The following is a 16125-nucleotide window of genomic DNA, read 5'->3' on the forward strand; positions in this document are numbered from 1 at the left end:
TGTGTGTAATTTAAGAAACAAAAGAAACGAGCAAAGGAACAAAAAAGAGAGAGAGAGGCATACGAAGAAAAATTAACTATAGAGAACACACTAACTGTCACCAGAAGGGAAAGTAGGCGAGGGGATGAGTTACATAGGTGATGGGGAGTAAAGACTAAACTTATCATGATTAAACAACAACAACAACAAATAAATTTAAAATTAAAATTTAAATTTAAAAAATAAATTAAAAAAAAAGTCTCCAATCACTCCTCACACTTCCAAAACTCTTGTGTGCCTTTGCTCACGACCGTGTCTCGGCCTGAGTGTTTGGGTGTCAAAAAGAATATATTTTGATGACCTCTCCCCTCATGCTCGCTTTTATCTCTTTCACTTCCTTCAAAGTCCGTTCCCAAGCCCCATCTCACCTTCCTGGGCTGCTTTTAGTCAGGAGGAGTGATCCTCTCTTAAAATCTGTTCGGGGGAGGGGGCGGTGCTCTAGAATGGACACCCTCAAAGAGTCTCAGCTGGATTTGGTTTCTAAGTCCCAGTCGTCCAAACCTCTGTGACATTCCCATTCCCTTCTTTGGGTTTCAGTTGCCCTTTGGGTACAGTCTCCGCTCTAACACGCAAGGTCACGGTCTTCTCCGGCCCCTCTGGCCCTAATTCACAAAGTCCCGGACCGGAAGGCCCCACCCAGCCCCCTACCCTCCCGCTCAGTAGCCGATAGAAGGCAGCCTCCAAGGGTGAGGACGTGACCCTTACCCGTCCGTAGGTGATCCCCTGGCCAGCCTCAGAGCACCTTCAGCTTGCACCCAAAGACCTCCGACCCCAGCGGCCACGCTTTTCTCCCCGCCCGCATGAGCAGAGGATCTGCCGAGACGCCTCCGCCAAGAGGATTGGCTCAGCTCGGCGCTAGCTCAGCCAATCAGCGCTCATAACACGATCCTGCCCAATAAAGTCAGGTTTCGGCTGTGAGTACACAGCCCCCAAGCCCTGGGCCTGGCCTTTGTCCGGTTAGCCCCACCCACCACAGCCCTACGTCAATGGGGAGCGGCGCCGCGCGCGGGGGGCGGTGGGAACGGCGCAGAGTCAGTGTGTTCGTCGGTTGCCGTAACAACGGGCCGCGGAGTCCATCGGCAATGGTGAGTGGGGGCCGCTCTTTGGTGCCCTATGCCCAGAGGCTGAGTTCTTTCCAGGCCTCTTCGGGCCCTGCCAGCTCTCTTGCGCCATTCTCGGCTTTGGAGTGACCCTACTTCCTCTGAGCTCTTTCCCGGAAGAGTAGGGTAGAGACGCCGGCCGCCCAGCTGGGCCTGTGATTCTCCGCTGCCTCCCCTTCACCCAGTCTGCGCCCACCCATTCTTCGGGTTCTCCTGGTCTCCGCCTGCCAGCCCCCTCGGTGACCGCCCTTGCTCAAAGAAAACTTACCCGCATGCGCTAATCCTTCAGACCCTGAGCTGCTGGCCGCCTTGTTCTACCAAAGTTTACCCACAGAACCGGGGGGAGATTTATTATGTTTGATTGTTAACGTGCATTCTAAGTAAGTACAGGGACATTCGGGAGAGGTTTTGAGCTTCTTGAAAGAGGCACAGATGTGTCGAGTGGATTGAGTTTTATTATTCGGTATTAGCAGAGTATACACCTTAGCTACGTAGTAATATTTGGCCAAATGTAGAAAAAGTCAGAGTACATAGAGGGAAGCTGAGTCCTGCGACCGGGTGTTATAAGGATATTTCTAGCATTAGGATCCCCAAATTCAAGGACAGCTGATTATCTGTATAGTTATCCACAGTCAGCTCCTTGGCTAGATCTCTTTGGGGATGATTTTCAATAAGAGATGTCCAAAGGAACAAGGGGTCTCCTTGCTTCTAGAAACAATAGGAAAGAAGAGGGAGGGATAGAGGTGCATGAAAAGATTCATTGTTCTTTCCAGCAAAGCATTAACTCTTCCCTGTTAAGCAAAGCTTTGGAATTGCTTGGTGTAAATATTTTTAAAATACTTTGTAACTATTTTATGTAAAATATGGATTGTATTACATAATATTGTGCTTCTGTGTTTGTGAAATATCTAAAGGCCTCTAACTTTAAAAAGGCAAGCATGGCATCATCTGCCCAGCGAAAAAGGATGAGTCCTAAGCCAGAGCTTACTGAAGAGCAGAAACAGGAAATCCGGGAAGCTTTTGATCTCTTTGATGCTGATGGAACTGGGACCATAGATGTTAAGGAACTTAAGGCAAGCCATTTACATTCCCACTCTGCTGCCTTGCCTTTCCTCTACTTCTTTTAATTCTTCCCCATCACTGCTCTACCCCTTTTGCGCTCTTCTCCCTGCAAAAAGTAACAGTGGATGGTGTACAGTACTCTGTTTTCCTGTCTTTATTTACCTCAAGTGCTATAAAATAAAATTGAGCACAAATATCAATCTGTGTAATGTTATAGTGTTTCCCAGTCATTTTAACATGATTGTGTCAGATGCTGGCTTAATGTTCTGAATGCTGTCATTTTTGCTCCTACTAGGTTTGGATGTGCATATTGAGATGATCCTGTTTTCATTGTAGGTGGCAATGAGGGCACTGGGCTTTGAACCGAAGAAAGAAGAGATCAAGAAAATGATAAGCGAAATCGATAAGGAAGGTACAGGAAAAATGAATTTTAGTGACTTTTTGACTGTGATGACTCAGAAAATGGTAAGTTAGCTAGGATAACTAGCATATTTTCCACCCATAATGGTGAATAAATTTGAATCTAGATATAAAAATGCCTCACTGAAGAAAAGTTAATACAAACTGGAGGGTTTAGCTGAAAAAGGATGGTATTTATGACTGACAATTAGGATGCTTAGGTTCACTTGGCTTTCTTCAAGGCCACAGAATCACAGGAAAAGTCAGTTTACCCTCTGCAAATTCATAAAAGTACTACCGCCGTCACTCTTGTGATTATTTTTCTCCAAATGATAAGTCAATGTGATAACCAGAAGCAGTAAAACCTGTAAACACAGCAATATTGCACTGCCTGACGAGATGAAATGCCTATTCATTAAAGGTCAAAATTCTTTTCTCTCTCATTTGTTATTCTGGGAATCTTTAGCCTGAGGGCAGGTTACTTCAACAGCTGTGTTTTTCACTGCACTGGGAATTTGGCCTTTCAGCACTTTGAAGGTTGAAGTCACCCATTGTCTAGTCCCTCAGGTGTCACCGTTTTAAAGGATCCAGAGGGTCAAGAAAGACTATGTCACCTGAACAATCCACCTGACGCCCCTGCATGTCATCCCATCTAGGATGTATATTTATGTTCCCCTTGGGCCGTTGCTCTTTCTTTGGCTTTCTGGTTCCTCTTTTGTGTGGCTCATCTATGCTCGACTGGCCTGTGGAAAAGTAACTCCATGTGTGTCTCAGGTTATGGGTCTATTCCTACTCTGGTAATTCTGTTGCTTTGAAAACATCTAATCATACTTATGTTTTTTTGTGTGTACCAATTTAAGAGATAAGGAAGCTTAACATTCTGTAACTATCTAGTAAAGCCATCCCACATTGAGGGTTGGTTCCCAAATTGCTCTTCTTAGAGGGGTTCTCTCTATCTTTACCTACCTTTCAGGAATTTCTGGAGTTTGAGTTCCTGGGGATTATCCTCTCTTCCTCTTTTAGAGTACTTGGGATCCCAATAACTCTCTGTGATCCTATAACAAGTTAAATAGCCCTCTCTTTCCTCCTTGCAACTCCCTACCCCCTCCAAGAGGATCCCTCTTCCACCACCTTAAGCAGTGTATTTCCCCTAGCTTTAACTTTACCCTCTACTCCTATTTTTCTTTGGTTTGTACAGAAAGAATGTTTTAAGTTAATCCTTTATATTTCCTTTTCAGCCTCTGTGTTTATAATAATGTCACCGAGTTTGTCCTCTTCTACCCTGGATGATGTTTGATTTCCTGTGAGCTAGGACTTATGTCATGAAGGCCAACATCAAGACCATGTAGAGGGGTTCGGTGCTAGTGGGGCTGCTGCACGAATAATTGCTCCTGTGTTTTCTCTTTTACTTGTTAAGTCTGAGAAAGATACCAAAGAAGAAATTCTGAAAGCTTTCAAGCTCTTTGATGATGATGAAACTGGAAAGATATCATTCAAAAATCTGAAGCGCGTGGCCAAGGAGTTGGGTGAGAACCTCACTGATGAGGAGCTGCAGGTTTGTAAGGCATCAGACCAGAGCTCAGTTCCTGCTTGGAGCCCCTGTGTGACTTTTCTGAGTTGCATTTTCTGTGATGTGAGCCCCACTGTGAAGGGAAAAAGAGGGACAAGAGAACCTCTGTTGACCACTTAATTTCTCCTTTGATAGAGTGACAGACCTATGGGCCCTGCTCCCAGAAAAATGCACACATGTACAATTTTACTTACTATTTTAGGCTTTAGGAATTCCCCTGGTCAGGACTATCTTCAAGTTGCCTTCTAGATGATATGTGTGACAAAATATTGCCTGATTTTTAAGTAGCTTTTTGGGAACCAAGCTGTTATAAAAAGTGCATATTTGCATTAGGTGGACCACAACTGTCTATTCATGTAACATTATAAAGACCTATTGCTCAGTCATATTTTAGTTTCATTTATGAATTAATCTGAGCTGAATCTTTATTATCCTGCAGGAAATGATCGATGAGGCTGATCGAGATGGAGATGGAGAAGTCAATGAGCAGGAGTTCCTGCGCATCATGAAAAAGACCAGCCTTTACTAAGATCAGTCTCTTCTTTCCATATTGTGTGAAACCTGGGTTTTGAGAACATAAACTATTTTCTCCTACTGACCTCCCTGCATAACTTTAATAACAATCTTGAATCTCTTTTGGGTATTTGAAAGTGTTCTTTGACATTTAAGTTCTTTGTAAGGTGACCTTCTGATTGCTTTAGTTCCCCAGAGCAAAACAAGAGCACACCAGGGTGGCGAAAAGTGACTTAAAGCTTTCACCCACCTGCATTTCTGCCTGTAGCACCTCACTCTTGTCATGCATTTCCACATTGATGCCACCACAGAACGACTTGTTAGACAAGCACATGTTGTACTCATGCCACCAGAAGCAGGGGGCATCTCTTTGATGTTTCTGGTTATAACTGACACCCGAGTGTAGCTTTCTCTTTTATAAAACCCAGTGAACTTACTCACGTGCGTTTGGATGTGTGTTTGTGCTATTTGTTTTGTCTTAAAGCCTTTCTTATTTTAAACTTTTGTTCTCTAAGGATGAGTTCCTTGGCCTTGATTATGAGTTCATCTTCTAAACCAGTGTTGAAGGCAGGCTGGTAGATCCCCAACTCCTTCCCAGCCCATGGACTGAAAATGAAATCATCCTTTACTATTGACTTGAATTGTTTCTTGCCTTGCGAATCTGTCAGGGTTAAAACTAGAAGAATTTCCATTTTACCTACACCTAAATGCTGCCTTAAAAATAGTTTGGGCAAAGTGTAAAGCTGAGAGTCCTATTGGTAATTCGTGCTTTGACAAATTGGGGAAAGGCAAGTTACTATGACAGTAGGTTGAATTCAGCCAACCTCTGGTCAGTGTCTCAGAACTCAGTGTTAGGTTGGGCTGAGTGACCTTGTCCAGCCCCCTCTTGGCCCTACACGGGAAGACCTATAAGAGAAGCCCTGGCAGATAAAATTAAAGTCTCTGCCCCAGGCTGAGGGTGGGGAACAAGAAAGGCCAAGGGGAAATGGAAAACCTGGAGATGGAGAGAATAGGTTTCAAACTTCTGGGGGCATCCTAATCCCAGGATGGGGTTGCCTGATTTAGAATGCAAAGAGAACACCTCAGTCAATTTGAATTTCAGATCATTTTTTAGTACAAGTATATCTCATTTGGACTTTTTGTTATTTATCCATTGTTGATCCGAAATTTAACTTTACTTGGATTTCCTTTATTTCAAGTGGTACCCCCCACAGAGGGAGCAGGCAAAGAGGCATGACCCTGGGCCTCATCCCTGGACACTGGCATCCTGAAGGACTTGGGCACCCTCCAGATAGGTCTCCTGCAGAGGGATCATTCCCTGAGAAACACTGGGGTGTGGTAGGAGAGCCCAGAGTAGCCTCAGATCTGGGTTCCCTCATGGGCTCCACCACTTCCTGGCTGGGTAACTGGGGATAAGTTCCTTCTCCAAGTGCCTTGGGTTCCTTGTCTGCATAGCAGGGAGAAGAGTTGTGCTTAAGTCAGAGTCACTGAGGACCCAAGGCAGACTCACACATAGGGCCAAGAAGGCATTTCAGAAGTGTTTGTTCTCTATCTCATTTCTTTGGTGTGATTGTCACATAGCTTTGTTGTTAGATGTGGAACCGTGAAGCTTTTATGTTTACTGTCCCCCAAAGCCGAGTTGACAGCATTTACCAGAAGGGTTTGACCTTTGTCGTATTGCTATTTTCTAATAAGAGGCATATGATCTGATAAAAGACATACACTATTGGAAAGGAGTGAGAAGACTGGGCCCTACTTTCCATTTTACTGCTGTCACCCTGGAAACATTCTTATCTCCTCCTCCTTAATGTTCTCATAAATGAGATAGAGTAGGAATACTGGGGGAAGGGAGAGTGATAAGTAACATGTTATCCTCAAAGGAGAAAAACAAGCATAAAGTACTCATCATATTGGTGCCTGACAGCCACCTTAAAATAGGTTTGCCATTGCTCAGTGGAAGGGATGGGGACAGAGGGAGCAGCACAGATCAGTGGGTGCGGGACTAGAACAGAGAGTCATGTGGGGGTCAAGAATATGGGGACAGAAAGGCAGCTGGGACTGCTTCATGTGGAGGCAGAAAAGAGAGCTGCAAGGGGGTGGGGGAATGTGGATGGTGAGGGGGCTGGGGTCAGTTTATGAAGAGCTGGACCAGATAGCTGAAGGGAATGGAGGGGATGGGGAAGAAATGTTAGGAGAGTTCAGTGCAGGTGCAGATGATGCAGAGGGTTGTAGAGCGGGTGCAGAGCGATGGGGAGGGAGGGGGCAGAGTCAGCTCAGGTGAGCATGGACCAAGAGGTGTAAGGGAGATGGCAGGGGGTGGGGACAGAGAAGTAGGAGTTTCTGTGAGGCTGGATCAGGGAAATGTAGGAGTAGTTAGGTAAAATGTGGACGGTGGACGGTGGAGGGTGGATAGGGAGAGAGAGGCAGACTACTCTGCCTACTCAGTTCACAGGATCTACAGAGCTGGAGGGGAATGGAGGACGATGGGAAGGGAGAAAGAGGGAACAACAGTGTAGTAGAGAGATGTGTGGAGAGTAGGGTAGGGTGGAGAGGGAGGTAGGAGAGGTCAGTTCAACTGGGAAAGTATTAGAAAGATCCTGGAGAGTGAGAAGGGGTTGGGAAGTAGAGGACCCAAGGCCAGTCCATGAGGGCAGGAAAGAGTGATTCAGGTGGAGGGAGAAAGAGCCGAGAAAGGGAGCAAGGGTTAGTTTCTATATAGATGGCCCAGCACTGTAGGGGCTTGGAGAGGGATGATGGGGAAGTGGGGTGAGCAGAGATCGGCGGTTCACGTGGGGGTGGACCAGGGAGCTGTAGGGGAGTGGGGGTGGGATTTGACATAGCCCAGAGATTGGTTCATGGGGGGGGATGGGAAGTGGAAGGGGGAAGAGATTCCTTCATGTAGAGTTGAGGGGAGCGAGAGCAGAGGTTAGTTCATGTGAGAGTGGAGTAGAGAAGTGTAGGCGTGTTGTAGGACGGAGAGCAAGAGAAGGCATTTCATGCTGGTTGGATATTAGGTGGGAGAGGCAACTGAAGTTGGTTGATGTACGATGGACCAAAGAGAGTCATAGGGAGGTGGCAGGGTTATGGATAGAAAGGAAGCAGAAGTGCCTGCATATGGAGCTGGGACAGAGAGGTAGAGGGGGTGGAGGGGTGGGGACGGAGAGGGAGCTGGGGTCACCTTCCTATGAGCATGCAGCAGAGAGATCCAGGGAGGTGGTGGGAATGGGGGCTTTAGGGGAGGGATGGAAAGAGAGAAATCAGTTCCTGTTGAGCCTTGTGGGCCTCCCTAGTAACTCAGGGATATAGTGAACTTCCTTGAAAGAACTCTCCAGTGGAATAGTAATTTCTTTGCTCCAAAGTGTTCCAACTGTTAGGAACAGCTGCTTTAATTGATAGCCATACTCAGGCTTGATATAAATAAAATCTATCTCAGAAAGTTGTTTAAAGAAAGGAGGTAGCTCAAGCCCTGTCTTTCAGACATGGAATTGATACTGGACCCAGGATGTTGATAGGGCATTAAAAGGCAGCCATGTACATCGGCTGCCCTGGGGCCCCTCTTGGGTTCTGTTCACCTTCTATCAGATTTCATTTCATTTTATTTTTTTAAGATTTTATTTATTTGTTTGTCAGAGAGAGAGCACACTAGCAGGGGCAGAGGCCGGCAGAGGGAGAAGCAGGCTCCCTGCTGAGCAAGGACCCCCCCCCCATGCAGGACTCGATCCCAGAACGCTGGGATCATGACCTGAGCTGAAGGCAGATGCTTAACTGACTGAGCCACCCAGGTGCCCCTTCTATCAGATTTTAAATGCTTGTTTTTTCACACTTTCAAATACTGAGAGTTTGGGGAGCACGATCAAAGGGAGTAATACACTCAAAGCAGCACTTTACCAACAATTACAACTCAGTCACACCTCTACAGTCATCTCACTACGCACTGAAATGTCCCGTTAACTAGAACTGCTTGCCCCCTCACGAAGCCAAGTTCCTCCGCAGTCCAGATACTACCTTGTTTTTGAGCCCTCCATGGCCATTGTGATAAGTGTCTTGTAGCAATTGGCTCTCTCCTCCACTCCAGGTCTCAGGACTTGCTCAGCTCAACATCCTATATTCTAGAGGTCACTGGAGCATATTGCACATCTTCAGCTGTAGCAAAAGTAGTCAATCTGCATTGATCGTAGCTGTGAAGCAGTAACACCATTCTAGTGGGCCATGCTGTGACATAGCGGACACATTTAGTGACCCAAATCTCCATCAGCGGCCTCTAAAATTCTCACAGAGGCTCCATCATCACCAGAACTTGTCTTCTCTAGCTTTTTCCTACTGATCCCCGGTCTTCTCTTCTAAGCTTCCCGGTAACCACTGCCTTTCCCCTTTTGCTTTCTGATTGCTACCATTTAGAGGCTTGTAACTTTCGTTTCTTTTATCCTCTTTGCCCAGAACATCTAGTAATGTCACCAAGATTACCCTACAGTAGTCACTCTGATCCACCCCTTCCTTTTTCATTTCTGAAGCTACCACCTCAACCCAAATCTGGATCGGTGTAATGTCCTTCCTTCCTTGCCATCATGGGACCTGGGATCTCTACAATGCTGTGTCTGCCTCTGTCTAGACTTCCTGGCAACTATTCACTCCTTGGAGCCCCGGGGATCCAGCAACCTCACCACTCGCTTGGATTTCCTGCCATCTCGCCTCTCCTCCCTCCAGCCTTTTCGAGCTTGAAAAATCAATCTTCTTGAAGGAATATGCCAACAAAAGAGGATTTATATTCTTTCAGAAAGTTGCTCTTTTTCTTCCTTGCACTGACTAAAAGGCTTTTTACTTATCTGTCTTCAGCAGTTTTTGCAAGCTTCCATCCATTTTCAGCTTTAGCTTCCTTGAGATTTTTCTTTGGGATCCACATCATTGCTTTTTTAAAAAATGCATTATTAGATGTGTTCTCTCTTACCTTTTACATTTATTTATTCATTCATTCAGCAAATACTTAACAAGCACCTAGGCCTTGACCCAGGCCCTGAAGTGAAAGAAATACACAGTTGCTAGCTTCATGGGATTTACACTCTAGTGAATGATTGAGGGGGTGCTATTTTAGACAGGGTGGTGAGGGAAGATCTCTCTGTACAGATGACATTCTAGCAAAGACCTGAAGCCGTGTGGAGATCTGGCGAAAGAGTACCAGGCAGAGAAAACACCAAGTGCAAAGTCCCTGAGGCAGCAGCGAGCTTAGTGTGAGGAACAATGAGGAGGCTTGCGCAGCTGCAGCAAAGTAAGCCAAGTGCAAAATGACAAGTTGCAGAAGGAGGCAGGGTTAAGTTAAGGCCTTATAAACCCAAAAAGTAAGGGTTATGTTGTGTGGGTGATGGGGAATATATATTTTTTCACAGTATGATCTCACTTAGAGGTCTCCCTGCATAGCTACATGGCTAACTTAGAATTTTAAAAAAATATTTTGTTTATTTATCAGAGCTAGAGGGAACACAAGCAGGGGAAGCAGCAGACAGAGGAGCAAGGAGCCCAATGTGGGACTCAATCCCAGGGCCCTGGGATCACGACCTGAGCCAAAGGCAGACGCTTAACCGACTGAGCCATCCAGGTTCCCCATGACTTAGAATTTTTTTTAATTTGGATTACTTGAGATTGAGAAATTTCTGGGACAAATTTGCTCTGAAATGTGAAGGGATAGAGGCAGATTTCTCCTTTTTAGAATCCCCATCTCTCAGCAGCCACATTCCCTTCTAGAGTCTCTAGCAGCGGGATCACAAATTATGCTCTGTGCTATTTTGCTTCCTGCCCTTTTCCCAGGTCCTCAAAAAGTCATTATTATTTTCTCCCAAGTTCTGGTTATTTTCTCATCCCACAGCCAGTTCTCTCTTGCTGGTCAGGTTTAATAGATCATTCTCGGGACAGTGGCTTATTGACTCCCAGACCTAAGGTTTCTCAAACTCCTTATGGTTTAGAAAGGACTTGATTCTTGCATTATGAGTGTTGGGCTTGGATAATTATTACCCTGTTTTACATCTAAAGCAACTGAGGCTCAGGAAGGTTAAGCATGAAAGCCAAGACTCAAGCTCAGATTTTCTGACTCTAAAGCTCAGGTTCTTTCTACTCTAGCACTCTTCTCTCTAAGTAAGACAATTTGCTTCTTATTTCAATGAGTTTAAATACTTTTAAGTGGAAACTGGTTGGTTTATCCTATTCTCTTTCTCTCTGGTTTGGCTTACATGATATCTGTCTTAATTTCTCACTTAGAATTTTGATCGTCTACCACACCCATCAGGATAATTACTTAAATGCACCACAGCTTCCTGCTATGGGTTTAGGCTCCCAAAGAGGTTCACATGACCAGTGCGATGATTAAGTTTATGTATCAACTTGACTGGGGTACGGGGTGTCAAACATTATTTTAGGCGTTTCTCTGATGGTGTTTTGGATGAGAGTAACATTTAAATCTATAAACTGAGGAAAGCAGATTCCTCTTCCTAATGTGGGTGGGCCTCAACCAATCAGTAGAAGATATGAATTTAACTAAAAGTTTGACCCTTCTCCCAGTAACAGAGAAAGAGTTCCTCCTTTGAACTGGAACATTGGCTTTTTCCTGCCTTCTAACTCAAACTGAAACATCAACTCTTCTTGGCTCTTGAGCCTGCCAGATTAAAACTGCACCGTTGGTTCTGCTGTTCTTAGACCTTCACACTCAGACTGAAATTTACACCATTGGCTTTCTTGGGCCTCCAACTTGATGATTTACCCTGCAGATCTCCATAATCATGTGAGCGAATTCCTTGTAATCCATCCATCCATCCATCCATCCATCCATCCATCAACCTCTCTCTGTCTCTCTCTGATAGATAGATATAATATAGATAGATATAATATAATAATATAATTATATGTATATGTATAATCTATTGGTTCAGTTTCTCTGGAGAACCCCAACTAATACAGCCAGCAGAGGGCAATCTCCTATCAAACACTGCCTGTTTCCAATTTGGAACTCTTAGACAATTGTTCCCTCCAAAGGGGAGAAAATCTTTCTAATTCTTTTTTTCCCCCTCCAGACAAAAGAAGGTAACTCCAGAGATAGAAAGGAGCATAAAGAGCTGTTGGTATATGTGATAGGAAAAGGTCATCCCCAGAACAGGTCTGAGGCCTCCTGGGAAATGCATTCTGCATGAAATAGACACCAAAGTTCTGCTGGAAATCAAAGACTACATTATAATCGGTGGGAAAAGCTACAGGGCAAGATTTCACAGGTGGAACTTCTCTAACAGAAAGAACAATAAAATGAGTGGGAAGAAGGATGGAAACTGACATTACTGACATAGTTTATGTGTATACATTGTATATAATCTTGCATTCATACCTACGTAAGAGTATAAATGCAGGAAAAGAGGTCTGGAAGGAGGCACACCAAACTTTTAACAGTGGTTTTCTCTGGAGAGAGGAAGGTGCTTGGAGGGGGCTAGAGTGAAGTGGATTCCTTCCTTTTATTGTGTTCTGGGTTTGAATTTCTTCAAGATTGTATTGATGTATGACTTATATTTTTAAGATGTTATTAAATAGCACTTCACACAAGTTAGGGTGGCCATACTAAAAAAATGCCAGAAAATAACAAGTGTTGGTGAGGATGTAGAGACATGGGAATTGCTGGTGGGAATATAACATGGTGTGGCCACTTTGGGAAACAGTTTGGTGGTTTCTCAGGTTAAACATTGAACTATCATATGACCCAACAATTTCACTCTTAGATATATTACTAAAATTAGAAGTAGGGACTTGAAAAGATACTTGCACACCCACGTTCACAATAACATTATTCATAGTGGTCAAAAGGTGGAAACTCAAGTGTCCATACATAGATGAATTGATAAACACAATGTGGTATATATACACAATGGAATATTATTCAGTTATAAAGAAGAATTAAATTTTTATATGTGCTGGGGCTCCTGGGTGGCTCAGTTGGTGAAGTGTCTGCCTTTGGCTCGGGTCGTGATCTCTGGGTCCTGGGATTGAGCCCCATATCAGGCTCTCTGCTCAGAGACCAGTCTGCTTCTCCCTCTTCTTCTCCCTCTGTGATCTCTCTTGCTCTCACTCTCTCTCAAATAAATAAATAAAATCTTTAAAAATTTTAATATACGCTATAGCATGGATGGATCCTTGAAAGATTATGCTTAGTGAAAAAGGCCAGACACAAAGGGACAAGTATTATTTAGTTCCATTTATATGATATACTTAGAATAGGCAAATTTATAGAGATAGAAAGTAGAGATTACCAGAGTTTGGAGGAAGGGGGAAAGAGGAGCTGTTATTTAGAGTACAGAGTTTTGCTGAGGATGATGAAAAATTTGAGTATAAATAGTGGTAATGGCTATACAACAGTGTGAATATATTTAATGTCATTGAGTTTACACTTATTTTTACACTTATGAATGGTTAAAATAATAAGTATCATGTATATTTTTTTAAGTGGCAAGTGAAATCACTATTTATTTATTTATTAAATTTTTTATTATGATATGTTAGTCACCATACAGTACATCCTTAGTTGTTGATGTCGTGTTCCATGATTCATTATTTGCATATAACACCCAGTGCTCCATGCAATACGTGCCCTCCTTACTACCCATCACCAGTCTATCCCTTTCCACCACCCCCCTCCCCTCTGAAGCCCTCAGTTAGGTATATTTTAACCACAATAAAAAACCTGAACAATTCTTTTTCTTTTTAAAAACACTTTATTTTAATTCAAGAGTTCAGTCATTCATCAGTTGCTTATCACACCCAGTGCTCATTACATCACGTACCCTCCTTAATGCCCAAGTCACCTAATTATCTGTCCCCCGCCCACCTCCCCTCCTGCAACCTTCAGTTTGTTTCCTAGAGTTAAGAGTCTCTTGTAAAACCTGAACAATTCTTAACAGAAAGGGGTGTTGCACTATTTAGATCTAGTTGTACCCTTTCACAAAGGAGAAAAGAGTGGCCTCTAGGGACCGCAAAGGGGTGGCCTCAGTTTTGTGGATGATGTATTTGGGTGAAGCAACAAGTGCTAAGGAATTTTCTGACAGTTGGGACATAATGAGATGTGAGAATTCACTGTCATCCACTTAACACTGAACTCCATGAGAGTAAGGACCGGATTTATCTTTGCTTATCATTGCAACCTGAGGGCCTAGCACAGTGTTTGGTGCACCATAGGCACTCAATAAATATGTGTTGAATAAATGAATGAATTTCTGTGACTTGCTAATAATCTACTTTAAAAAACAGTTTCTTAGTTTTTGATGTTGTGTTCCATGATTCATTATTTGCGTATAACACCCAGTGCACCATGCAATATGTGCCCTCCTTAATCTTATCGTTTTGGGCACCATGGTCAATTCCTTGATGCACAATGAGAAGTACAAGCCTGGAATTCACACGCTTGGTTATCATTAGCATAGAGATGGTGTATTAGTTAGGGCATGCTAACTGCTATATCAAACAATCTCTGTATCTCAGTGAGCTGACTCAAGAAAGGATTATTTTTCACTCATGTTGTAGTTCAAAATCAGTGGGGGTAGGTTGGAGTGGGGGTTGGGTGCTACTCCACATGGACTATTAGGGGTCCAGTTTCCTTCTGTCTAGTTCACAGGCCCTAGGCACTCCAAGACTTCCACTGGCTTCTTTGTGCTTGGCTGGCAGACGAGTGAAGACAGAGATCTTGGAGGACCACGTGTGAGGTTTGAGTGGCCAGACCTGCAAATGTCATATATCTCTTTTTCCTATACCCATTGGTCAGAACTCAGTCATATGACTACACTGAAAACAAGGGATTCTGGGAAATGTAGTCTAGCTCCAAGTAAAGGAGGAAAAGGAAATGGTGTTTGATGAACATGTAGCATCACCATGTCATAAATAATATAGATGTAGAGAGCACTCCTGGGGTAACTGTATATCATGCATGCTAAGGGAAAGTTGCCAGAGCGTCAGTGTTTAAGAAATGGGAAGAGGAGGAGAGGCAAAGCAAAAAGACTGAAAATAAGGGAAGTGACTGCAAGAATGTCACTAAGCAAGGGGAAAGTGTCTTAAGAGACAGATCTTAGAAAGAGCAATGTCTGTGGAAATCAGACTGTGGTGGCTTAGGAGTAGAATGTGGGTGAGAAAGTAGACTACTATAAAAGGGTAAGAAGAGAAGGGTAGTGGCTAGTGATCATGCAGAAGTGGCATGGGGGAGAATTGTTTTCCTTTGTTTTTTAGTGGGAGAGACTTGAGAATGTTTGAATGTTTAAAGGGAAGGAAACACAGTAAATAAAGACAGTGTGGTATAGGGCAAGGAACAAATATATGACTACTGGAACAGAAGAAATGGTCTCAAATCAGACTTCAGTGTATATGGTGATTTGGTTTATGTCAGGAAAGGTGTGAAATGACAGACTGTCTCTGATGTACCTATGTATGTGGTCATCTATGTGTATACTTTTATTTTTTCAAGAAGGACTTAAGGCAGCTTGAAAAGATACATTCTGATAACAAAATAAAACAAATGTTTAAAGAAGAAGAAAATGACATGTTGGGACAATGACATGAAACATGCATTTAGGTTTTATAACCGAACATCTCTTTAATACTGACTGCTTTAAATATCAGTGCTAAGCTGATTTGAGGTGACTTGATCAATTTGTGCTGTGAACCATTAGATAATTCCATTTATGTAACTTGCTCTGCAATGTCACTTTTCAGGCAGAGACTCAAATTTATTCTGGATGTTGCTAAGAGAATCACGCAGTCCCTGCTCTTTGCCCCGTGTATTGTGCAACAGCCTTTGACCACAAGCAGTAAAACCTGACATGAACGTTAGACAGGCACTGACTGTTCTGGCCTCAGAAACAGTCTAAGTCAGACAAGAAGCTCATTTTCATTTCTCTATAATCATATCTTGTTTCTGATCCCAGTGGCACCCTATAAGCCATCCCATTTACTCTGAACTCTTTCTCCTAAGCTGTTTGATACTGCTAAGGCTTCATACATCCTTTTGTCTACAATGTCCTCTTATTTCTCCTCTCCCCACAGCAGACTCACTCTTAGCCTACAAGATCCGGCTTATCTGCCACATGCTTTAGGGGAATTTTTTGTGACCGGCCCAGGCTGGATCTGTACTCCCCTCGGTGACACCCCCCACCAAGCCCATGTCTTCTCTGTCATAGCTCTGGTCCTGCTAGATAGCAAGATCACCCACTCCACAGACCTTGTGCTTCAACTCTGCATCCTTGGGGCCCAATACCTAGCATGAACAGAGCTGGCATACTAAGTATGGGTAGACACTGTAGCAGAGAGGTAGGGATTTCTATTTAAAATCACAACTACCATTTTGACCTTGGTGATGCTTACATGGGAGTGTACCCTTGTCAAATTTCTCATCAAGCTTTACACTTATGATCTGTGCAGTTTATTGGATGTAAATTA

General features: G+C 43.6%; 2 protein-coding genes across 8 annotated transcripts in view; one reads left to right on the forward strand and one right to left on the reverse strand.

Moving 5' to 3' along the window:
• NSDHL (NAD(P) dependent 3-beta-hydroxysteroid dehydrogenase NSDHL) overlaps nucleotides 1-881 on the reverse strand; it is a 31016-nt gene extending 30135 nt beyond the window's left edge. For all 4 annotated transcript variants that reach the window (XM_045788812.2, XM_045788809.2, XM_045788810.2 and 1 more), the window contains exon 1: nucleotides 745-881. The gene's annotated coding sequence lies outside the window, so the exon portion shown is untranslated. The remainder of the gene's footprint in view (nucleotides 1-744) is intronic.
• A 108-nt stretch (nucleotides 882-989) lies between these two features.
• Nucleotides 990-5119, forward strand: CETN2 (centrin 2). 4 transcript variants are annotated; one of them, XM_045788813.2, is made up of 5 exons: nucleotides 990-1124; nucleotides 2054-2212; nucleotides 2538-2666; nucleotides 4018-4155; nucleotides 4610-5119. In XM_045788813.2, the coding sequence occupies exons 1-5, from the start codon at nucleotides 1026-1028 to the stop codon at nucleotides 4697-4699; spliced, it is 615 nt and encodes a 204-aa protein (XP_045644769.2). In that variant the 5' UTR covers nucleotides 990-1025; the 3' UTR covers nucleotides 4700-5119. The 4 variants fall into 4 exon arrangements, with proteins under 4 accessions (XP_045644769.2, XP_087715947.1, XP_087715949.1 ...); XM_087859821.1 differs by having other exon boundaries at nucleotides 2072-2212; XM_087859823.1 differs by lacking the exon at nucleotides 990-1124 and adding an exon at nucleotides 1223-1519 and having other exon boundaries at nucleotides 2072-2212.
• Nucleotides 5120-16125: the final 11006 nt, after the last annotated feature.

This window comes from Ursus americanus, chromosome X (genome assembly GCF_024610735.1).
Source record: "Ursus americanus isolate L20-20 chromosome X, mUrsAme1.1.p, whole genome shotgun sequence".
NCBI lineage: Eukaryota > Metazoa > Chordata > Mammalia > Carnivora > Ursidae > Ursus > Ursus americanus.